Genomic DNA, 25663 nt, shown 5'->3' on the forward strand with positions numbered 1-25663 from the left:
TTATTATTCAGCCTGTTCTGGTGGGATAAGGGAGACCTGGTTTTAGTTTTTGTGACTAAGTTGTATCATTCCTCTGTTGCAGCCTGCTTTCGTCAACCCAAACTTCCCCGGAGCATCGGACACATAAACCATCATCCGGTTTTGTACAGTACATCAATGCTGAGACTTTCTGTAAACTAATCATGGAGCTGGAAGGTCTCTGAAAAGCTATCTTGAACTTTTTATAGGATTATACAATATTGTATATAATGCAATGCAATAATAAATGTGCTTAGATAAAATTGAATTTCCCTGTGTTGCACTTATAGTTCATCTTTCAAGTGCAGCACTTTGTTTTGTAACATTTTTCTACAAATCACTCTTTCACTGCCACATTTGTAATTCTTGTTTTGTTCAAGATAAAGGACAACAGTAAATGAAGTTTCCAGTGTTTATTCATGTTTGCGCACTGCAACATGTTTTTACATACGTCACAAAATGAAAAAAAAAAAACACATTTCAAAAACCTCTGAACATTTTTTCCAGTTGATAATTATTTGGACAATTTCTTGGACAGGAATTCATAAATGAAGCACCGACCAAGGATAATGAAGATAAAGCCACAGATGAGAAAAGACAAGAACCCAGAAATCCAGACAACGGATCGAGTCGCGTCTGAATGTCGAGTTTCACTTCGTGTGCAGTGTAGACATCCACAGTATCAAACTCTAAAGATCATCTTTAACAGCGGGATGCTGCAGATCTGTACATAAAAATAATCCCTAATTCCATGGCACCAGTGTACTCACGCTTTACTTAAAAAATATCACTTCATTAATGTGAGAAAATAAAGTCAGGAACACTTTGTGATCCTCATTCAGCCCTTTCGTTTATCTTGTAATTGCACAGCTGAATTAACAAAAGCTGATGCTGTCCATTCTAACCCTTCTGCATCGCCCTGTGTTTAAATAAGAACTTGTGATGCGTACGTCGACAGCTCACTTAAATCTTTCAACAAACAAAATGTCTTATTGCTCAGGGTTACACTTACAGTAAACAAGAGTTAAGACACTGTCCTGCTGGTCTAAATATACAGAAAAAAAAGAAAGGAAATGGCATTCTTCAGTAAACTATATTTTGGCCATTTAGTCCGCTCACACAGATTAAGTTGACCTTTTGCAGCTCCACATAAGTGAAGGAAACATGTACATTTATCCAGCAGAAGCCTAAAAAGGGGCAACAGCGTCACCTCGGAGGGAAAGACCCCACCTGTCCTGCTGTACTCGAAACTCAAACTGACAAATATGGCAAAAGTTAAGCACTCCAAGCACCGACAGCACGGAAACAAAGGGGCGCTGCGCTATTTCTCCCTTTTTTGTTTTTGGAAGCACTAACTGACGCATCTTTGGTGTAAGGAAAAGGCCGACGTGTTTTGAAGTCTGGGTACCTTACTGCCATAAATGAGCCTCCTGTTCTTTCAGACTGCAAAGAGAACCCTCAATGCAAGTCATTTTTCACTCTTGTAGCTCAGCTTCGTCATCAACACTAACCTGCGTTTACACCTGGTATTAACAAGTGGCCGGAATAGCAGTAACATGCACATACGTGGGAAATGGATGTTAAAAGACTGCACGCAGACTGCATTGGGATTAGACTGAAATCAGATCAGATCTCAGCCAAATGTGAACACAATCTGCACCTCATGACAACTTTGCTTGATCCATATCTGCCCAGTTCCTGCTACCTCAAGTAAACATGAAAAGGCACAGCTAAAAGCATAGCAGCAATAGGAAGTGGGACGATAAGAAACAAAGACAGACACCAGAGATGCGCCGGCCACACCTCGATCATTTGCTTGTTAAAATGTGCTTAAACTGAAGCCAGATCAGCATTTTAATACCAGATGTGGACGCAAAGACACGTGTTGGTTTCCTCACAAAATACATCAATACAGAGTGTTATTGGGAGAATGCCAACAAGAAATAAAAAGCATGATTCTGGTACCATTACGGTCATAATTTCATAAGAGAGTAAACGACCAAAGGTCAAACACAAGGAAAGAGGATTTGGTTTCCATTGGTTTCAAAGACATTACTCCATCACAGTCGGTGTAGACAGGAGGAACAGTTACAGCGAGCAGAAACTTTTACAACATTGCTTTACTATAAAAAGGTGTGCACAGGCACAGTCCCCAAAGGGATGACATAAGTGAAAAGTGTTGCTTTGGTCTGACAAAACAAACATGCCCATCATCCAAAAACCTGTCAGCTCCCAGACATTTTCCAACTATCAGTCACTGCAGCACAGCAGAGTCGAGATGCCAACCAACCCTTCCAGCAGCACAAAAGTTAAGACGCAAGAAGCAATGTTTAGGACTTGAAATCAATGAGGCTACAGCTACACGTCACACACAACGACTTGCGCACCTTACAGCATGTGTGGATACATCTACCCTGAATAAAACGCTCTCCTCTGCATCTGATTGTGATTTGAATGCGTCTCTTTTTTACCATGGTGTTGATAACACTGCGACACGTGATTATTATCCATCGTTTGCCATTATTGCACATGAACAACTGAAAATACACATTCCAACACAGGATTAGATAAAATGAATAAATTAAAGGCTGGCTTAATATCACTGTGTGACACTTTGGCAACAAACTTCATGATATATCTTTGCAGCAAATCATTCCCCATGTTTGACTTCCAAACAAGTCCAAATGTGACGACCTAATGTTTAAAGAAATTACTTCAAATCTTCAACCTCGTGAATTAACAAGAGATTGGGCCAGTGAATGAGTAGAAACAAACAAACAAACAAACAAAAAAATAGAGAATCCCGGAGCTCCAAATCGAAGCAATGTTTAAGACTGAAACAGGGAAACTTTAGATTTTAAGAGAATTTAAGTAAAATCAATGAGCAGGAACTGCATGGTGATGAGTCTGAATATAATTTAAGTGCCATGTTTGCCTGATTAACACCTAATCTGAGGTCATAATATTAACAGAAGTCGAGATGATAAGAATAATAAATAAAATCTGTGTCAGGACTTGCACCTCATAAACATGATCAGGAAGACAAACTAATGGAACCCCACCGCCTCTCCCCAAAATGGCACTTTAGGTAACATTTGATGTGCTTCCTTTATGTTTAATGAAGGTCACTCTTGAATAAAGCCCCGAACACTGAGAAAAATGTCATGATATTTAGCTTAGAACGCAAAAGGGGGATGCGGAGTGTTTGGATTTTTCCAAAAAGGATCAAAGTTAAACACCCTGTGAGAGGCAGCGTGAAGGCGGTCCTGACGCCCAGTATTATACCTTTGGGCAGCCCAGCCTCAGCCAGTGGACACCTTGTCTTGTATAGCCGACCATGGAGCTCATACTGGAAGTAAGGCTCAGTGGGCCCATAACAGCGTCCAGCTCAGCCAACGTACCTGAAAACAGAGAAATGTCAAAAGGTAATGAACATCCCAAAAAACCTTAAAACACTTAACACACTTGCTGTTATGTCATGCAGCTTTCTGCACGAGAAATGTATGTTTGGGGACAAACTTTGGAGTCCATTTCATCCTTTCTTACCGCTGCCTTTGTGTGCCAGCTCCTCCGCCTGCTCCCAGATGTCATGAGCGTTTAAAACTAATGAAGTGATGTTGACATAGGTGAAAGCCACTTGTTCAATTTCTTGAGGAATTGTCACGGTGGGGCCAAAGGGACCCACACCCAACCCGCAGGTGCTGTGGTTGGAGCTGGGACCTGAGATGGCTGGAGATGGCACGTTAGGAGACCTGTTTTCAGTAATGCTGAAAAGGGGGGGGGGGGAGAAGTAGAGTGATGAAGACTTTGGCTTCATTTGTGATCAGGTGTAATTAGGAAGGCAGAGGACTTACTTTGATGAGCACGAAGGAGGATTGTGTGACGCCTGAGCCGAGTTCTGAAAGAGAAACTGAACTTAAACATTTGCTCTAAGGAACTGTCAGATGGTGTTGAAAGCTTTAGAGCTTACATTAAAGTGATCACTGAGGGTTTTTGAATACTTCAGCGCCGTTTTCTGTTTGTGACGAAACATGGCCATCTGCAGGAGGGACTGGCACTTTAAACTACAAGACACACACACACACACACACACACACACACACACACACACACACACACACAGACAAATACTACTCATAACTTGTTTCAGAAAACAAAGAGACAGTGTAGTTTTAAGCTTCATCACTTTTGCCCGTTAAGCTAACCCGTCCACGTTTGCGGTGCAAATCACAACATACGGCTCATACAAGGGCTTCAGTTACAGAACCAACGATCATATCTAACACGTCCAAGTAAAGTTAAAGCAGGTAGCCTGAGCAGAGTTTCTCCTGAAAGGGACACAGAGTGATAGTTCCCTCTGTGCGTGTACGAGGTGGCCGATTTGTTTCAAGGTTAAGAATTAAAGCAGACCATCAAACTCAAAATGCAGCACCGGTGCTAAACGTGAAAAGAAATTCTTGATATTACCCATGTCATTAAGTGTTAATCCCACTAGATGATTTTAAAATGAACATTTCTGCAGCTTGTACAATTCAACTACACCACATAATACAGCCACAAGAAGGATCCTGGAGTCGAATCAACTTCTCTCCGAGACAAAAGGAGACAAACTCTAAAACGTTCTACTGTGCGTTGCAACACATAAAGCATCTTCTTACCACAAAGCGAGCAAGTCCTTTTCCGAGGGCGTAGCAGTGGAGTCGATGGGGCTTTTAAGTTTCAGTATAAATCTGTAAGAATCACAAGTACAGCAGGAACACTGAGGCAAGTATCGAACTCAGTTGAAATGTTCTGCAGCTTGAACTTTGCCATCTTTCAGGTGTGAAATGCTTGAGGGGAACTGCACTCGAGTTGCGGTGCAATCTAACAGATTACAAAGTTACAACAACACTGTAAATATTGCGGACAATTCCCGATAAGAGTGGGTTCTCACTTGAGGAGTTCCACCGTCTCTGCAAACATGGTGTAGGAAGACACTGAAATCTGTGGATCTTTTTCCATGGCAATGCCACTCTGGACAAAGAACATTGCTGCATCCAGGTAGGTGAAGGCTTTGTTGAGCTTGTCCGACTATGGAAACCAAACAAAACGCAACAGTTACTTGTGTTACTGTGTCGACTGTAGTTCATTTTATGGAAGGATGAATAGAAACACCAACCTCTGCATCTGCCTTGTGCTTCAGTCTTTTGGCCTCTTTTATGTAATGCTTCACTGGATACTGCCTGTGGGTCAAAGAAGTGGTGGACAATGCAGGACAAATAGATTATACAAGAAAGTGGGCCTCACCTAAAATGTACCAAGTCAGTCCACAACTGTTAATCAATACTTTGGTCTTATAAGCAAATCAGAAGAAATACCTTGAGCGGCACAGAATGTCTCGTCTTTTCTGTCTCGTCTAAAAGTTACTGAGCAGTCCTTGTTAATATACAACCTCCCGATCCTTCAAAAGGACCTGATTTTTTAAAGACTTTCGAACAGCATGTATCCATCGGTTAGGCTGAGGCTTTAATTAGCTCCGGAAACACGAGAAGCCTCGTCAAAAATTAGACCAGCTCCTGTCCTTACGATTATCACAAAAAGGAAAATACCCAATTTCAAACAGAGAATATGTATACATACATACACTCATGACTAGCTTTTTACTTTAATTCTGTTGAATCAATACAATTAATAAGAACAAAAATATTCAACATGCAATATCACTCATCATCATCTTCATCATACGACTGCGTAAATTCCAGTGACCCAGCAGCATTGGCATTTTCCACCAAGATGGACCATTTTAACAATTCCTGCAATGTTTATATAAAAGCTTTAGTGGTTTATGTAACATAAACTCACAAATAAATTTAACATGGCGCTTTGCCAAAAAAAAAAAAAAAAAAACAAGCCTCAAGGTCAGTGCAACAGCATCAGACAGAATTATACTCTACATATGTCATCTGCCCCCAGCCTTTTGATAATAGAGCAGCGCAGGTGACCTCGGGCATCAGAAGGTGTCGCTACAGGTTCAATGGAGCAAATTACTGGCTTTCTGCGGTTTGCTGTGAAGTAACTCTTCATGTGAGACCCGTATCAACATGCTGGCAATTGGGATTGTGAAGGAGGCACAAGCAGCAACAAACTTCACCGTCATAGGCTTTTGTCCAATCATCAAATTAGCAAAGCCTGGCTCAAACGTGCAGCAAGGGTTTCCCAAGTGAAATATGGCATGTTTGGAAAAAGAAATTTAGAATGAGGCAGGCTTCTATGTGACGTAACAATCTGCTGATGACAAAAGAATCTTACCTCTCATCAAGTCTGAGCATGGGCCTATTGGTCAAAGCTTCTCTGTGGGGCTGTGACGCCGACGGGACAGCTAAGCGGCTCTTTGGGGGCTTTTGCTGAGACTGCAGGGCACATATTTGCTTCAAAATCCTGCTGCAATAATTATATTCATAAGTTAAATTCTTACGTCTTTACAATTACCTTTTGATGGTGTGGCTGCTGTGTGCGCTTCCCACTGCTCTTCTTGCCCTTGTGGGAATCCTTGCTCTTTACAGCCTCCTTACTGGGCTCCAGCATCTTCCCCAAATCACATTTTTCTAACTTCGAGTCTTTAGCAGCGTCTTTCGATTTGGCCGGGTCCTGAATATTCTTTTTGGCTTTCTTCTGCTTTCTGACCTCTGCTGGATTGCGGAAACTTCTGAAAGCGATGAGATGAGAAAGGTAGCATGATGTCACTGAAACAACGAACTGGACAAGAAATTAATTTTCATCCCAAATGCCTCTGATTAAGGAGACATACTCTGGTTTCATAAGAGCCTTAGCTGAGGAGGCGTTCTTATGTTTCAGCTTCTGTTTCTTCTTTGGAAGGGTTTTATTTTCCACCTCAACCTAGAAGAGGGGTAAAAAAAAAAAAGAAGAAAAATCACACATTTGAAAAACAACAAGACAAAAAAAACCCACTTTCTCTTGTGTGTGAACCTAAGCAGCCTAAAACCCTCATATTTCTCACATTTCGAGGCTTTTTGCCAGCTGTCGTTTGTTTGTGTGTTTTAGAAGCGTCACTGCCCTCTTCGTCTTGCTCTAAGACCAGCGCCGGCCTCTTTGCATTGCTGGGGATCCCTTTGTGAATGCTGGAAGTATGTGGGACTTTTGAGAGCAGACTTAGATTGATCTTCACCAGCAGGGATCTGGGAGGCTGATAGAGGTCCAAAGAACCCTTGGCTGCATGCCCAGATGTCTCGGAGTGCTTGTGGGTTGATTTGTGATTCGTCTTGGTGCCGCTCTGACAGACGGTTTCTGCTTTGGGTTTGCTACAGCTGAATCTGACTGTTGGGTCAGGCTGAGCAGGGCTTTGGGCGGAGCAGGAGCAAGGGTTAGGTTCATGCACACCACATGATGGACAATGACGGAGCAGCACAAGGGTGTCCTCTGATCCACCCTTCAGCTTATCAGGTTTGGTGTGTTTAGTCCTTTTAATGTCTTTTTTAGTGCCGCTGCCGTCCTTTTTACGGTGTCCTGTTTTCGTCTTTACCTTGGGTCTGTCTGTGAAACACGGGTCTTTTGTTTGTATGGTCACAACCTCCTCACACTTAACAGCGGGTGCCGCGTCACTCGGACCGGGGCAACCTGCCATCGCTTGTTTCCAGACTTTCCTGGAATTGGCACAGCTGCCCACGTTGGCAGAGCCACCGTTGTCCTGAAGGCTTTCACTAAACTGATGGGGAGCAGCCAGGGCCACGTCACCAGTGAGCTCTTTCTGGTGAGAAGAAAACCAAGGCTTCGGCTCTTCAGTGGTTTGCTTGGAGCTTTGAGTGGGCAGTAGCTGCTTCTGGGTGGGGATCCATTTCCCCAGCTGCCAGTCACCATTTCTCACTGCTGAAGCGTCAGGCTATAAAATGGAACAGAAATATTGTCATTTTAGAGAGAGAGAGAGAGAGAACATATGAGTCATTCATTCTGTACATTTACAAAGTAACAAACCTCAGTTTTAATTGCGTTGCCCTTTGGGGGTTGAGGCGGATCCTCAGCGGTGCTTTCGCTGTCCGACTCCGACCCCGGGCTACTCTCTGAGTCACTGGAGCTTGTCGTCTCTACACCGCTGGAATGTGCTTCAAATGAACTATGACACAACACACAGCCACACACAAACATTCCTTAAAGGAACTCAAAAACAACAATATTGTGGTTAACTGACAAGCACTGCATTTGGCAAAACTGCTAGAAATAGGCTGAAGGTATTTTTCACTGTTGTTTTTTTTTTTTTTTTTTTTTTTTAAATTAAGAATTGAATAATTGCAGAAATATTTCTATGAACCACAACAACGAGCAGCATTAAAATAAAAAAATAAAAAGAGTTCCTACTTCAATCAATTTATTGTTTTAGTCTTTAAGACAAAAACATGTTCCAACCCAAGCCTCTCTGTCTCCGTTTCATGAGCTTCGTTTACTTGGACTGTGAGATTAAAAGAGGCATTTTCTTATTTTCTGATATTTCAAAAATGGGGATCATTCAATTATTTAAACAGCTGATGGACTGATAATCAAGTACAATACTTGTAATTTGGAGCTGTGACAAACTCTTATCACATCACTCTCAAAGACTCAATGTGGTAACAATAATTGACTTCATTAATCTGTATGAAAAAGGTTGGTGACGACATGTTGTGAAGCATAATATATGTTTCTATATAATGAATTACAATGCAAAAAACAGTCATTTTTAATTGCCCAGTTACTCACATTGAGGAGCTCTGCTGGCTGAAATGTGATGGATCTGCAGGAGAGGATTCCTGCTCTTCTGGGAAAAAAAAAATAAAAAAAATAGGAAAATAATGATAATTAATAATCAAACACTTAAAATATCAACCTGCAGTGAAACTGATGCCCTGAAATATTCCCAGCTGCCCCAGAGTCAGAATCATCAAAGTATCACTGGATTTGTATTAAAGTTTAACACTACAAGGTCTCAATAACGGACAAAATCATGTCTCACTGATATCTTGTGGCCCAAACATTTTTTTGAGACAGACTGCTAAATTAAGAGTTTAAATAAGCTTCTTTTCATCTTCAAAAGCATGTAAAAGCTTACGGTTCACTGTGGATTAAGCACTTAAGAAATGAGGGATAAACATAAAAAAAGAGGAACAGTATTTAAAACAGAGCGGAGACTATCAGTCGAGTCAATCTCCATCACATGGGGGAAAACAAAGTGGAAATGTGACATTCCTCCAAGTTTCACTCAGCTGTTTTGACAATTATGGAGGCACAATCACAATTATTTTAAATTATTTTATTTGTTTCTCTTTATATTCTTTTATGTATTTTAATGCTTCTTCCACTCCCTGCTGCAATGCTTTTATTTTATGTAAAGCACTTTGAATTGTTTGTACATGAAATGTGCTATATAAATAAATTTGATTTGATTTGATTATCTTAAATAATCACAATTATTGTTAACTGTGTCCGACGGAAACTAAAAGTGGAAAGATCTCACTGGCATGCCTCTTTTACTTAGCTAAAGTTCATTTTAGTCAGTTGTAGGGTTATTTCGTGGTCACTTTACAAAACAGGCCGTGAGGGTTGTACAAGCTGCTACAGAAAGAAAGAAAGAAAGATCAGGTATATGCCATGCTTTCGTTCAAAAGCTTTTACAATTAGAATTTGATCATATTTACAGTATGCTAACTTTGACTGATGACAAATAAACATCCAATTCAAGCTAGAGGCTGTAGTTCACGAGTTTCAGATGGAAGATCAAACTGCCCAAAACAAACTTCACAGATTCCAACTCTGGCTTTGTATCAGTGTTGATATTCCCAAGACACACTTGCAGCATTACCGACTGATTCGACTTCATTTGTGACTTGAACGCTACATTGCTCTCTTGGATCATTACTCACTTTGTTCTGGACATGAGGAGACATGCTCTGTTTTCTGTGAAGACAGAAAGAGACAAGCACGCTTAAATATGGATCCCACTTGCATTTGATTCATATCTTTGATCTGTTTATAGTAGACCGGTAATTGCTTTTACAATTTATTTATGACTTTGTTAGACTTAACCCACTGAAACCAAAAGCAACATAAAAGGGACCTGAGCTCATGTGTAGAAGACACCTCAGGTCTAAACATGTAAATAAGTGCAAATCTCTGTCCCTTGGACCTTATGCAAACATGTTCATGGGAGCAGGTCATTCAAGTTGAAAGGGTGCAGTTGAGGACACTTGTGTTCAGAAATCTCATCAAGCCTCGTGGTAATCTGCTTATTTTGCATTATGAGAAATCCCTTCAGCAAAACAACCTCAGTGTAGCGCAAATCTGAGCGCGCTGAACTGAAATGTCTGAAATGCAGACGTTTGTTTTCTTTGTCTGTTGAGGCCAAATTCTAATTGTCACACTTGTGTAAATAAATTTAACTAACTTGACTGCTATAGCTTACTCCAGAAGTGAGCTTACACGAGCATCGGGGTCAAATTTTTTTTATTTTTTTTTTTAGAAAAGTCCTTCCCTTGAGAAGCATGAAAGCGCTGTGTAAATTATTCGATGACGTGTAAGGCCACTGCACAGCTGCAGGGACCCAATGAGTTTGAGTCTACCTCCAATGCAGCAAAAACTGAACCCAAACCGAGGAAATTAAATCACATTTTTGCATTTAAAAAAATGCCACAAGTTAAGAAAATGCTGTTGGATTTTGGCTAACTTAGACTTAGATTGACTATCAACCTTTTATCTCTCACCTTGGCTGGGAAGGCAGACTTGGGGGGTTCATCAGAACTAGGTGCGTGTATAGGTGTTAAGGGAGGCGGCAATGACTGAGTCATTTCCTGTAAAGTCAAACAAAGCAAGAAATGAACAGAATTCATAAGACGATGGAGGCTTTCAACAAAACACACTGCATTCAAAAAAGGTAAACTCCAGTCGCATTGTCCTCTAAAGTAGAAACAGTCAAAGCATAGTTTGTTTTTCAGTGAGAGATCCATCAGCAAATAAAGTGCATCGGCATAAAGACTACAGTTATATGCATTTGCATATTTAGTGTAGCTGACCACTCAAAGTGCTTTACACATCAAGCCACATTCACCCAATAATCCAGTCATACAGCACTAATCCATTTGGGGGTAATCTAGGGTTAAATGTTTGCCCATGGACACTATACAGTGTTTCCCACAGAATTTTTGGAAACTATGGGGGGGGGGGGGGGTAAATTCACGCGGCGTAAATTTGTGCGACTGCAGATTTTATTTTATTTGATTGATTTGCACACATTCATTCAAATATAACAAAAAAATACACAATAAAACACAACAAATTAAAAAAAAGGAATGTGTGCTGGAGATGTCAGAAACCCTTGTGGGCTTATGAGGAAACCTCATCTTGTCATTAAAACCCAATGAATTGTAATAGAAAATATTTACAGGTTAAAACTAAACTTCATGAAAAATATGAATGGATCATATACAGTGAGGACTTATGCCTTTTTGAGAAACTTGAAAAGGTTTTCCTTGATAACAAAGGGTGTGGGCAGTACACAATGAGTTCAGGAACACATCAGAAGTGGTTTGGTGTTGATATCTTTAAAAACAAGAGAGCTATTACAAAATAAAAATCTAAAATGGAATTAACTATGCACACTGAGTAAATGTTCTACCTAAAATGATTTTTCTGGAAACTAAAAGACTGTGAAAGCTTTATAGTGAGTTCACAAACCCATCCGAAGTGGTTTGGTGTTCATTGGTTGAATATCCAGTGAGAACAAAAAAAGGCGTTGCACTTTTGCGACGGTCCCCAAGCGCTCCGGCTGCCGTAGTTCACTTAGAAGTATATTCGGCGCGGTTACTCTGATCTTTCAGGCTTTCTTTGGTGAGTTGATAAAGCCTGTGGTATGTTAGTCTTAGTTTTCTGTAAATATTAATACCATCCTGAGGCTAATTGGTGCGGTTTTCGTGACGCTATTACAATTACAAAGCCGGAAAATAGGCGAATGTCGAATATAAAACCAACTTCACCCCGCTCCGCCTAGTCGGGATGGTTGAACCACACATGCGGGACGGATGAAACACCTTATTTTAAACAGAAACTATTGAGCTTACTATTTTTTTAAGCAACATACCGGACAACATACTAGTGTACTCGTCATTGCTCAAATTTCACATTATTTCTCAGAATATAAATAGGTCAAAAAAATATGTTTGTCAACGAAATCACGATGATTACAGCTGATCTTTATGCACGCGCACCCACTAATCTATAACGTGTGTCAATCGCCCCGACAGCGACTAATAACACATAAACCTTTTTTGCCACTAAACTTCAAAACTCTGACATTGCACACTTTAGGACATGTTTAATTACTAATTCACCTGTTGTATAGTCATATTGGTTGGTTTTCGAGGAAATCGCTGTGTTTCAAACGATTGGGATTCGGAAACTGTGGCGGCCAAAAGGAAACTATGGCGGGCCGCCATAGTTTCCTCAATGTATGGGAAACACTGCTATAACTGGTTGATTTTGGGAAGCCAGAGACCGAACCACTGGCGTTCCAAATGACAGACAACGGTCCCCCCACCTCCACAGCTACAGCATTTGAAATCTCATGTAACTTTATGTAAATTCAGTATCATTTAGGTTCAATAAACAAAGACTTAAATGAGTGGAAACTGATATAATCTCTCTGTGTACAGAACATATATTATGCACTAGGACGAAACTTAGTTTATAGTTTATGGGCAGTTCTAAATGCTCTGTCAAAGAAAATTCCATCATAAAGATGTTACACATAAGATTAATAGTTCATCATTAAAAGAAGCCTAACGTAGGCAATAGAAAACATTTTAGTTTGCTAAACGGACAAACTAAATCTGCACTGATGCCATCAGAATAACAAACTTATCAGTCTTGAAAAGTCTTAGTCAAGTCTTAGTCAAAAAGTAAATGGACAGCACATAAATAGCATATATTACTTTAGTAAACATTCTATGCTTTTTATCTAGCCGTTCTTTCTCTTACTAGTAATTTAATTCATAAGAATAAAAGAGCCACCAATCGGCAAAGTTTAGCCCAAACACCCTAATCAGCGGAATCCCGGTTGCATTATGCTATACAAAGGGTCAAGCTAGTTTCAGACACACAAAACAGTCTCTCCTATGAGGTTTACAGTAAACTGTACAGTTCCTCATGGATCATCCTCAGATGAGCTGCAGAGCTCTTAGATTCTTTGTTCTCCATCTTTAGGATCAAGAAAAAGTACACATCTGTTGCAAGCATGTATAGTAAGAGGCACAACGTGCTACAGTACTACAGCAGGAGTCAAATAAAAACCACACCGTTTGGAAATTATGTACCTATGTAATGATTACACCAAAGCCGCAACATCTTCCACGGCAATTTCATGCAGTATATGGACAATTAGCAGTCTATACAAGTGTTAGAAAGACTTTAAATGATTCAGAATGCAATTTACAATGAAAAACCTCATTAGGAAGGATCACATTACTTCATGTTTATAAGTTTTGCAATTCTTTCCTCAATACTAATTGGCAGCTTTGCAAACTGTCAAGTTGTGGGAGTGAGCGAGCTCCTGAAAATACACAGAAAACCACTGCTCAAGAGAAGTGTAGAAAACTTTTAAAGAAAGTAAGAGAAAAGCTAATCTGAGAGAAGTTGCTCAAGTTCTTGGGGTCATTGAGCAACTGCAAACATGTATGTTTGCTCTTCTGTAAGAAATGGCTGAAAATGCAACTTGAGCACAGTCAGACTTTGTTACACCAGCAACAATCTGTGCTCAGCAGAGTACACATTGTAGCATCTCAGCAAAAGTTAAAGGAGAAGTTTTTTTTTTTTTTTTTTTATTTCTGGCATACGTTCATCTACTCACCGGTAACAGCTTGGGAAAGTCGGCGTCCTTCGGACAATATTTAGATCATTCGAGATCCGTGTATATCCATATAACGGGAGAGAACAGGGCATAGACAATACAGCCTCTAAATAAGGCATTATCTGTCTTTATTTCACCAATACTTAAATCCGAATGAATGAATGAATGAATGAATGAACGCGTACTATTGCACTGTTAGTTCAGAGCTGCCATGTTGTTGTTATCCGGGGCTATCGGGGGGCTTATAGGAGGCTTTCTACACGCGCGTCTACTGGGATGACTTCATCGACGTGCGCCGCTGCAGCACGGCTTAAAAATAAGGCCAGGTTTAAAAAGGTCCAGGTTTACAAAAAAAAAAAAAGAAATAAGAACTTCCCCTCTAAGTCACAATAGGCACATCTTCCTTCAACTGCCGGACTTCTTATATTCAGCGGCTGTTCTTTCAGAGTTATACGTGTAGAGCTATGCTTTTTTGAGAGCCTTCTACTTTGATTTCCTTCTTGTTGTTCAGTTAAGACAGTGATAAAAAAAATTTGGGTGTCACGTTTACCCCGTTTTACAGTTCAAATCTGTATCTAAACTGTGAAAAAACCAAGAACATAGGCAGCCAGACTTACCCTCAAGATGTCCTCCACACACCGAGCTTCCTCTGTTGTCGTCTTTAAAAAGGAGGAGAGTAACAACATTAGCCTTTTAAAAGCACCGTGTATTCAGATATAAAATGAAGATTAGACAGAAGAAGATAACTTTGAAACAAACTTTGGGGATCAATGAATCTCAGATGCCTCACTTCAAGTTTAGCAGCCCTAAAAGTTAATGGAGCCAGATCTATCCTCACTAAAGGCCAAGGAAAGATCTAAGACGAAAGCCATCACTTATCATGTCAAGCATTCACATCAATGCAATATTTACAGAGCAGAAATGAGCAGTAATGAGCACTACCATGTATGAAGAGACACTTTTATGATCTTTTTAGAGGTCTGCAAGTACTGCAGAAGCTTTGCTTAGCAAAGAGAGGGGAGGAAGACCTCAGTAATTTAACTTGAAAACCATACTTCTTATGTGTGGAAGTATATCATGTTAATACATTGTAAACTATACCACCACTAACTAAAGTCTTGAAATCTAAAGGAGTGGCACAATACGCAGAATCAGAGAGCAACAAAAGGCCAGCCTCAACATTAGATAAATACTGAGAGTGAACAGGCTACATTTGTGTTTGTTTTCAGCCTTTCAGTTTTTTTATTCTGAATGGACAGCGTTTGAGATAAGTTCAGACTGAATGGGCTGCCAGACCAGTTATGCAAGTTGGTGACAAAGCTCATTTATTGTTCAGCTGAGCCCACGGGTGAATTTATCTGAAGCAGCTGAGGTCACAGGCAGACACAGAAACAGGCCGCAGACCGCTCGACACTTTCACCATTCTGTGCACCTGAATAAGAATAATACTCAGAAAGGCACGGTATGGCTGCAGGGGTAGAACACGTTTGCATGTGTGCCCTTTTAAAAGGCCTGGAAGTCGCACGTGCATATAAAGAAAAAAAAAAAAAAAAAAAAAAAAAAAAGAAATGATGGAGTTTCATTGTATCATTATCACACTATCAACATGCGCAATATCAATATTGCAAAGACATTTTGACCTAAAAGAGGACAAGAACAGGTGTATGTTGTGTGCATGTTCTACAACTAACCAGGTGCAGCACCATATATTGAAGTCCTTGAGAATATATCATAAGTTTTACTGTCATATATCACAGCTTCCTAATATCATGCAGCCTGAATATGTGGTCGAGACTCGATTTATGACCAACTGTTAGTGGACACATTCAAAATGCAAAAAAGGTTTATTTAGCATTTTGAGACACTTCAAAGTGACTCCTGATGTGAAAGACTATGCTACCAGTAAGTACGTTTTAAAAAAAGTTCAAAGTCAATAGATCATCATATGCAACTGTATACATGATGCATTTCAAATAAATAGTGTTTAAGTAAGATTTAAGAAGTTATAGTGAAACCACAAAGTGTTTATTCTTCACCAAAACTAAAAGAAAGAAACAATATGCAATCAGATCCTGTAATCTAACCCGTGTCCAGTTTACCATCTCCCACCCTTCTAGTTTTTCTGCTAAAGAAAATATGTGTATTACCCAAAACGGTCAGTGCTTCCCTTTTGTGTATTCCCAAGTGCATTTTAAATTAATAATAGTTTCACAGTCTATAAGAATAACTGACTCACCTCAAAATATTGAGGCATTATCTTCATTTTGCCCGGCTCAGATTTGTTGGGCAACTCTGGTAGTGGTACATAATGCTCAGATGATGGCTTTAGCTCAGGTGACTCGCTGACCACCTGGTCCTGACCATCCATGGGGCGCACATAAGCCGTTGGCTTCTGAGTCATGACTATCCCAGGTTGCTTAGACAACAGCAGTGAAGGAAATGTCTGGGAGGGTAGTGTGCTAGTCTTGGCCTGAGGCAGAGATGGATCTTTAGGTGACTGCTTAATGTCCAGTGTGGAAGCATCCATGGTGTTGACAGACCCCATGGGATAATCTGTTGACCCTTGAAGCTGATGCTTATCGAAGGAGTCACTAGTATCCATGTCCATATTATGGTCACTGGAATGTGGGAGGGATAGCGGCTTTGCATCAGGAGACTGGGGAAGACTGACATGCTCCCTGAGATCTGAGAAGACTTCACTCTTTTGTTGATGTGCCGAGTGGATGCCCTGACTGTGGTTCAAAAAAGTCTTTGAGAAAGTGGATGAAGGTCCATGGTGGTTTGATGGTGATGCAGTACTGGATGTCCTCATGGGCTGAGAGGACATGTAAAGGGCCTGACTGTGGAATGGAGTTTTGGTTGATTTGTCTGCATTTAGCTCACCCTGATCTGACTGCGAGAAGGATACACAAGTAGGAATGGGTAAGGCCTCGATGGAGAAGTGACAGGGATTATTCACTTCCTCATAACTGCCCAACATCCTTTGGATTCGATCGGATAGCTCGTCCCCTTTGTTTGTCTACAAAAAGAAAGAATACTTGTTAAGTTTATAGAATTTCAGGAATCTCTCGCAGAGATAATTGGACTGAACTTAATCTCCAAACAATCATATACCGCTGATAGCAATAGTGCAACAAATAGACCCCTCCACTGTGAAACAGACTGCATAAGTGTAGGGTTTGTTTCGCTCCCCATGTCCTGAACTGATTTCATTCCAATTCACAAGATCATAATTCAGTTCAATATTTAATTCAATATCAATTCAAATCTGGTTTCAGTACAAATTTGGCTTGGCAATGAAAGAGCTTTTTCTCTTTTGGTCAGGCACAGTATCACAAATATTTGCTTTGCTTTTGTCAAGCTCCCTTCAGTCAACTTTCTATTTCCAAAATGCTGCCACACATCTGCCTTCAGGCAGCATCTAGTGTTTCACTGACCTTACGGCCCTGGGTTTTGCCTCTCAGGCTACATGCAGGCTGTGCTATTTTAGTTTCAGAAGTTATAAAGGCCATTAGCAGCCTCAAAGAAAGAAAGGAGACACTATCCAAGGCTGAAATCAGTAATGCTATACAACCTGTGTGAATCTTTTGTGAAAGGAATATAATAATAATTATCAGTAATCAGTGCTTTCTCACTTCATTTTTTTCCTGAAAGTTGCTATAAATGATCATTCAGTAAAAATTGAGGCAGTATAAAACAAAGTTCTTCACAGAAAACTTAGCAGTACATTTATAACCAGAAATGTTATATTAGCAGCCACATCAAAGCTGTCACCAAGGCAGCTTTTTACCATCTCAGAAACATCAACAGAATTAAAGGTTTCCTCTCCCAAAAAGACCAGGAGAAATTCATCCATGCATTCATCTCCAGTAGACTCGATTACTGTAACGCTCTTTTAACTGGACTTCCCAAAAAGAGCATTAAACATCTGCAGCTCATCCAGAACGCTGCTGCTAGAGTTTTAACCCGGACTAAGAGATCTGAACACATCACACCAGTTTTAAAATCTTTACACTGGCTTCCAGTCAGTCACAGAATAGATTTTAAAAGCCTGCCGATGGTTTACAAATCCCAGAAAGGTTTAGGCCCAAAATACATCTGTGATATGTTCAGAGAATATAAACCCAGCAGAGCTCTTAGATCCAAGGACTCAGGTCAGCTGGTCCAGTCCAGAGTCCAGACTAAACATGGAGAAGCAGCATTTAGCTGTTATGCTGCAAACAAGTGGAACAAACTGCCAGTGGAGATTAAACTTTCACCAAATGGAGACATTTTTAAATCCAGGTTAAAGACATTTCTGTTCTCATGTGTCTATGCATGAAATCTGCACGCTATCTTTCAATTTATCTGGACTGTTGCTTGTTTTTAAATTCATTTAAATTATTTTATTTGTTACTCTTTATATTCTTTTATGTATTTTTAATGCTTCTTACACTCCCTGCTGCAATGCTTTTATTTTATGTGAAGCACTTTGAATTGTTTTGTACATGAAATGTGCTATAAATAAATTGATTTGATTTAGTTCATTTGAAATACAGAAATTCAGATGGCACATTGTTATTTTTAACTATCATTATTACAGCAAATTCGACAACCAATTTCAACTAATTCTAATGTTAACTACATTCAGATGAAAAGAAAGTGGACGGGGTGTTAGTAATAGACAGCTTAGCCCTGCTCCCTGAAATATGACACCATTATGAACCTTTACAATCATTTTGAGCAAAGCTAAGACCTCGCCTTTCATAGTGGCTGGAGAAAGAGCCCCGCGTGGTACTTTACCGTTGTTTACATATACATCGACCAGAGTTGAAGAGTCTAAGCTTATCTATCTAAGAGCATTTCACTTGCACAATGTCAGCTCTCACCTTGTAAGGTTCCCCAAAAAGTGGAACATTTTCAGGGTTAAGTTCTTTGTGGCTGGTTTCTTGGTTCCTCTGTTCTCGTGCTCGGAGGCGGAGCAGGTTCCTTTCTTCATTATATACACTAGAACATTGCGCAGATAGACAAAAGAGGCAATGTTAACGAACACTGCTTTACAAGTATGCAATTTACAGTGTAATCAACACCTAATAATATGCCAAAGAAACAGATGGCTGTCTTAACTATGAAACTATGGCGACAGGATTCCACTCTTCAGTGACCGGGCTAGACAGCAACACAAGCTGTATTTTGTATTTGTTTTACATTTGAAAAACATGTACAAAAAAAACATTATCCACGAATGAGACCGATCCTTACCATGAAACCATCTGTGGCTATAAACACTAGAAAATTTAAACTGTAAATTCACTGTGTTTTGTCACAGGCTTATCTACCCAAGGGGCAAAGCAGCAGTGTCTAATGATATCATATCTGCTGACAAGTGTAATTAGACTCACAGCTGCTACGAGGATTGACTTCAACATTCACATCTCTTCCGTCTAATCCCCAAAGATGACATACGGAGAGATTTCAGAGATTAAAAGACCTCAAGCTTGCTATTATAAATAACATAAAGGAACAATGGCAGCTCAGGCCCCGCTTTATACTTCCAAAATATAAAAATGAACACTACATTTGCAGATTTCAGTTTTCTTCTGTTTTTCAGTGTGGATGTTGATCGACCACACTGACAGCCCCAGCGGGATGCTTCCATGGCAACTAGTGGAGCAGCAAAGATTTGGGATTAAGCAAACAGATGAGCACTCACTCATTAATGTGACAGAGAGGCTGTCTAAACTCCAAGGATAGCACAAACTGGCACTGACCACTCATAGGTGATACATCATAAATACCAAGGGATGCACAACAGAACAGGTGTGTATTAGAATCGTCAAGACAAACATGAAAAAAAAAAAAGGTGTGGAGAGAACTTGCCGTGGAGAATGACTCAATTTAAAGGTATTAACTTTCTATGTTGATCCGGATCCAGGATCATTTTCTAAATACAGCTTTTGCCGCAGTGTTGAATTAAAGAACCATGTCACAAAACACTTAGAAAACATGAATAAGAACACAATCAAGGGTTCAATTATTGAGGAGGCTATTAAAAATAAAAAATAAAGATAAAAAAAAGAGCTGCATCAAGTCAACCTTGACTTGCGGGAGACTTTTGAGTCCGTTCACTCCACCAACTGTACTGATTCATCTGGAAGTAGTACGAAAAGAAAAGAAGTGCTTCCTCAGCTGACAAAGCAATCATCCAATGAGCACAGCGGAGGCACTCACAACAAACCAAAAATCATCACGAACGGGACTTGTGCTACTATCAGGCCGCTGTCTTTGGCAGTAAAAATCTCAACCAATCTGTACCAAATCTGACCATAAGTCAGAGTGGAGGCGACATCAGACATGGCTCTGACAAGGAGTGGAACAAAAGGCTGTTCATTCAATCAAATCTTATTTTCCACTCTGGTGATTTTGCTTCCAAAAACTGGAAAGACTGTGAATGAAACGATTAAAGTATTCCCCTTCATGTTTTTTTCAAAATACATTTTTTAACCACCTACTGTATTTCATTCCAATCGTTGTCATGATGCAATTCTACAAAAAAAAAATCCTGCATTTTTACAATATCAAATTTGTCTCACAATATATTATTAATTCTTACTTTTTACATTATGTTTTAATCTTTGTTTTGTTTTTTTAATTGATTGCATTAGTCTCAAAAGTCCTTTTTCAATCATTTGCAAAGAACAATGAACAGCACTGATTCGTTTTAAAAAGAGGGCTATATTCTCTATTCCCTGCTGGTAGCTAAAGCAATGTTTTTTTGTAATAAACGGCTGTGTATTTGGATGTGATGGGCTGTCGTCTCATTTGTTTGACAGCTTAGCTGAGGGACAGGCTGTTCGCTCCATCTATGGATCGACTAAAAATGTGTAACGCTTGACATAGAGATCAACATGAATTTAATTTTGATCCATCTCTGGGATCGATTTATCGCCCTGCTGCACTAAACTTGCTCACAGCTTCTCATTGTTGCCAATTTAGCCACTTAGTCCGCATCCTTTTTTTTCAAACTTATAACCAGCATTGCGTGTAGCTTCCTGCTGGACAAATCGTGGCAAAATTCCGCAGAAGAGTGACGTCAGGAAAGACCCCACAATACGCACAAATGCTTCTCTTCATTCAGCTCTTTGTGAACAAAGTCATATTACAATCAAGTTGTCACTGATTTATTCAAAAGGTGTTTTTAATACCACCGTGTCACCTGCAAATGTCAAAATATCAGAATCCTACCGACTTAAAAAAAAAGTTTGCACATCCCAACAGATCCCACAAGGAAGAAGTAGTGACACTGAAAAAGACCAACTGTACAAGGTAAAGTCCTTCTGCATGTTTAACGGGCATAAATTATTTTTAAAAAAAAGAAAGAAACACGCGCACACATGTGGCATGGCACAATATCATCTATGAAAAAGACATGTCTGAACATGCACCACACACAACTGTCAACACAGAGGAATTTCAAACAACATGAGACAGCAGCCACAAAAACTAAAGGGCTCAAATCACACCCTTAAAAGGACAGATAGGAAACCAAATACATCCTGGCAAACATTTGAGACATTTTTAAACCTCAAATTTCAGGAGGCTATTCCAGAAGATGTTAAACAACCTCGTTGGCAGAGACAAGTTTAAGTTTCTTGCAGGTGTCATTTAAAGGTAGGGTAGGAGATCCTGGATTTTGAGTCCAGCGAAGCTGCATTTTGAAAATACACAGGTCAAAAGTCCCAACCCTTTTCTTCAGACTTTCCCCCCCGAAGCCACGCCTCTAGAGTACATGAACGCGCAATGCTTGTTCACGAGCACGAAGGTCCACGAGCGCTGTTCTGACAGCAACATCGATCGTTGCCGTATTTAGTATATGCTAACTATACGTTTAATAATGCTAGGTGCTAGCCAAGCTGGCTCTAGTTTAGCTTCCTGCCAAGCTTCTGGGCACGCGTAATTCGTTCACGAAGAAGGGTACGAGCACAGGGGGAAGGAGGAGCAGATTGCAGTTTGATAGACGCATCAGTATCCAATCATCGTTAACGGTCCGTTCAGTATGATTGGATAGTGTTTTTCCTAGATTGTACGTTCTAGAGGCCACTAAAACTTTTCATTTTTGTGTCAAAACTTTTAATTAATTGGTTGCAATGGGGGTGTGAAGAGTATTTCAAGCAATATGTAAAAAAAGGCTCCAGAAAAAGAACCCCCACCCCACCTTTAATAAAGACTTCAAATTATGCGGAGAGTGATTAAAATGAGGGACGTCAACAGAAACATAATATTTCTAATTCATTTAATTGAGTATGACTCAATAAATGTACAAAAAAAGAAGAAAAAAAAATATGAGCCCTACAGTGGCCAGAAAACACCTACTTTACCTATAAAAAACATATAAAGCTACACATTCATACCAACACACAGTGTTATAATGCAACCCAACTGTCCCCACTGGTGTTGGCATGTAATCAGATCAGATTTGTGTCCAGACATCAACATCCCATCTACATTAGTTGCTGTGGAAATAATAGGGGTATTGTAGACGTTACTATAAGTGTGACATGGCTCTCCAGCAGTAGGCATTTTCTTGCTTCGCCTGTTAGAAACCTCCCCCCAAAAGTGCAAGAAACGCTTTATTTCAGCCTGTCTGTTAAGTCTGTTGCTCTCCCTGTTGTAGCTCCATGGTAGCTCTGACTCCACTCATCACTGTCGTGGTGTCGTCTTTGTGTTTTTTTATTCTTTTAATTGCAAGTGATGCAAACGACACTTTGCAATCCTGCCTGACTAGCATACAACGACAGGAATCGTATTCGTCAGTGACTTTCTTAAGTCAATCTTGATCAAATCCAAACACCAATGGGCTGCACATTTAGGAGGTTTTAGAACCGTGAATGTAGGAAACTGTAAAACAGAAGCATCTTTTTTCTTTTTCTAATGCTGCCAAAAACAGCATTAACAGGCCAAAAGCCAACAGTTTGGCTATGTTTGCATGCAAAGCAATGAAGACCTTAGTCTGATTAAGATACTGCCATGTAAATGATCACCTTAATCCAAACAAAAGTGTCAATCTTACACACTGTGACACACTGTTTTTTTCTTTTCCAAACACATTCGTGCAAATCATCACAGCTCCATCATATTTATTGCAGTTATTCAGCCTGATATTTATATATACAAAATAAAACATCTGCTGATAAGATATAATCTAGACAATAAAGACAGGGAACACTGATTTAGTCAGACTGAGAAATCTAACCTGCCATAAACTGTTTCCCCCTGAAGAAAGATTAAACTTCCCCATAATTTCTCAAGTTATGAAATATGACGTGACATATGTGTAAAATAAAACACGATGTTTTAACACACACTGCTCATTACAGAGAGGGGATACCATCTTGGATACATCTTCTTGCAAAGGAAAAACAGGAACAACAATCAGCCCCAATTTGCATGTTTGTTCAACCTTTGTGAAGACAAAAACCTCCACATATTCACTAGAGTAATGAAAGATAATCTGACTGAAGTGCAAAATAAAAGATTGGATGTTTAAAAGTGCACTGTGTGTCATAGAAAAGAGGTAGTAATGATGTCAGACTGTAGCTTTCTTTTGAAAAAAAAAGAAAAGAAGAAAAACAAACCTGACCATGATTATTAGAGTAATGAAGCATGAGCCGCTGCATTTGCAAAATAAAACACCTCGTGTGTGAACATAGATTGAGGCTCATAGAGAGAATGTGACAGACTGGATGTCTAGTATGACCATATGCAGCTTTCTGGTACCTTTAAAGCTCTATAACTGCAATGCATGAGGCCATTATCAATATTATAATAAAAATGTTGTAGTTTTGTACGCGTAACAGCACCTAAAAGTGTGTTATTGTTTGCATTGAAAAGATGGACTAAAGGTATAAAAATACTGTGCACAGTTTTGCATTTGTGTGCATTTTCTATCCAGTAAACCAAAATGTCATTATCTTGACACGACAGTTGGGCGGTTCTGAACTTTTTACAGCGTGATGACAGATCCTGCTTCTTAACAGTGTTCGACGGTGTGATCGCTGTCATGACGGGTCTACACTGCATCACTGGAAAATGATGAAATGATCAAGAATGGCTCACAGTACGGCTGTCTTATTGTTGAAGTATTTTAGCAGGTCAGTGAGCACAAAGAGGTCCAGTGTTTATCTCAAAACTAGAGGTGGGGGGATCAAAAGATATCTTTTAGGGCATTACCCTCAATGCTATGACTGAAAAGTTTAGGTTGTTCTGAGAGAGTGGATACAGTTTAGAAAACAGTTTTTTTGAGAGGATTTTAGAAAAATTGTTTCACTCTGCATCACCATGCTCTGCCAATGGAGGGTGACAACAAAAAGAATGTAAAAGAAAGCATCTGCAATTTACTTTAAAACCCACCTCACAATCATTGATCTTCCTTTAAATATTTAGCTGCCCTTTAACTTTGCAGTTTCCAAGAAAGTCAACATATTAGCAACAGGGAAATGTCACTGTCCTAACCGCACAAATTATATGGTGGTGTCACAAAATAGTTCACTTGTTCACAGTCCCCACATTGTGTTTTTGTGGGGGGGATATAAAAAAGAAAAAAATCTGTCGTATGAGAGTGATACAGACGCTCCACGGTTCAAAGTGCCGCTGTTATCCAACTAATCCGAGTTTGCCAAACACGACGAATGAGGCTGAGTATTTAGTGGGTCGGCAGGCGAAAATTAGGTTCAAAAACTGATCACATAAACACCACTTTTCATTTAAATAGCTTGCATAAACACCTCTGCTTTGTTGACCAGCTGGAAAAAAAAAAAAAAAAAAAAAAAAAAAAAAAAAAAAAAAAAAAAAAAAAAAAAAATCACACCAGCCTGACATTTCCAGCTGATTCCACCTCTTCCTCGAACTGCCCACCGACCTGAAAGCTCGCACAGCTTTTAGTTTGTTTGACATTAACCACATAAACTTCAAATATCATTGTTTCAAGTTACAACTTTGCTTCGAGTCGTATCCAGAGCACATTGCCGCTGAACTGGCTGAACTTATCCAACAAACTAACATGAACTTAGTCCAGCGGTCGGGCTGTGGAGCTAGCTGCTAGCAGCTAACCGTAAATGGGTCTGCCTACCTCGGCTGAGATGCCATGCTGTGGTGCGTCTCTCGCAACAACCAAAGTTGGTTGTCATACGTTTTTTACAGTCCTCACCGAGGTGGTCTTCTGATTTGGTCACATTGTTTACCGGTGAAGTTGGTTTGGTTCTTTTAAACGACTGTCAGGCCGCCGTTGTTTGATAGTTGTCTGCTAACTGAGCGTGTTTGGGTTCAGTCCAGTCTGTCTGCCTACTGGATTGTTCTACCCTTCTCAGCCATCCGGGGACCAAGCTCAGTTTTATACAGTCTAATTTGTCGAAAAAGTTTCGTAAAGTGGTTGTGCTACTGTTTTGATTGTAAACGCAAACGTATTATACCGAGTTAGTCCGTTAGGAGCTAGAATATGTGGTATTTTCTCTTCTTTATACCATTTGTTTAAACTTTGGAGTATTACCCCTGCGCGACAGACATGGTACAGCCAGCTGTGTTTATGTGTTTTACTACATGATGTTATGGTTAAAGTTATGGCAAATTCTCTTGAATGGGACTGTTTTTTAGAGACCAGAGGAATATATATATCACCAATAGAAATACTTTCAAATAGTTTGCATGCATTTGTTTTATATCGTTTTTTGACAGAATGATCTAACTTTATGTCGCGTTTTATCGCTGATCATCTGAAGGAAAATATTTGACGCAGTCTATTTATTGAAC

General features: G+C 39.8%; 2 protein-coding genes across 2 annotated transcripts in view; one reads left to right on the top strand and one right to left on the bottom strand.

Annotated features, from left to right (window-relative positions):
• Positions 1-661, top strand: part of LOC142373344 (uncharacterized) — a 15953-nt gene extending 15292 nt beyond the window's left edge. The window contains exon 50 of the mRNA XM_075456544.1: positions 83-661. Within this exon, the coding sequence (XP_075312659.1) occupies positions 83-127 (45 nt within the window). The 3' untranslated portion in view covers positions 128-661. The remainder of the gene's footprint in view (positions 1-82) is intronic.
• aff1 (AF4/FMR2 family, member 1) lies at positions 417-25193 on the bottom strand. Its single transcript, XM_075455206.1, is given in 20 exon segments — positions 417-3419; positions 3565-3785; positions 3873-3916; positions 3989-4082; positions 4677-4748; positions 4952-5088; positions 5177-5240; positions 6307-6407; positions 6487-6703; positions 6806-6894; positions 7016-7894; positions 7987-8125; positions 8746-8803; positions 9906-9939; positions 10743-10829; positions 14497-14538; positions 16116-16898; positions 18748-18865; positions 24987-25003; positions 25006-25193. Coding segments are annotated over 20 exon segments (3357 nt in total). The 5' UTR covers positions 25045-25193; the 3' UTR covers positions 417-3297.
• Between the last annotated feature and the right edge of the window lie 470 nt (positions 25194-25663).

The sequence above is a fragment of the Odontesthes bonariensis genome, chromosome 22 (genome assembly GCF_027942865.1).
Source record: "Odontesthes bonariensis isolate fOdoBon6 chromosome 22, fOdoBon6.hap1, whole genome shotgun sequence".
Taxonomy (NCBI): Eukaryota; Metazoa; Chordata; class Actinopteri; order Atheriniformes; family Atherinopsidae; genus Odontesthes; species Odontesthes bonariensis.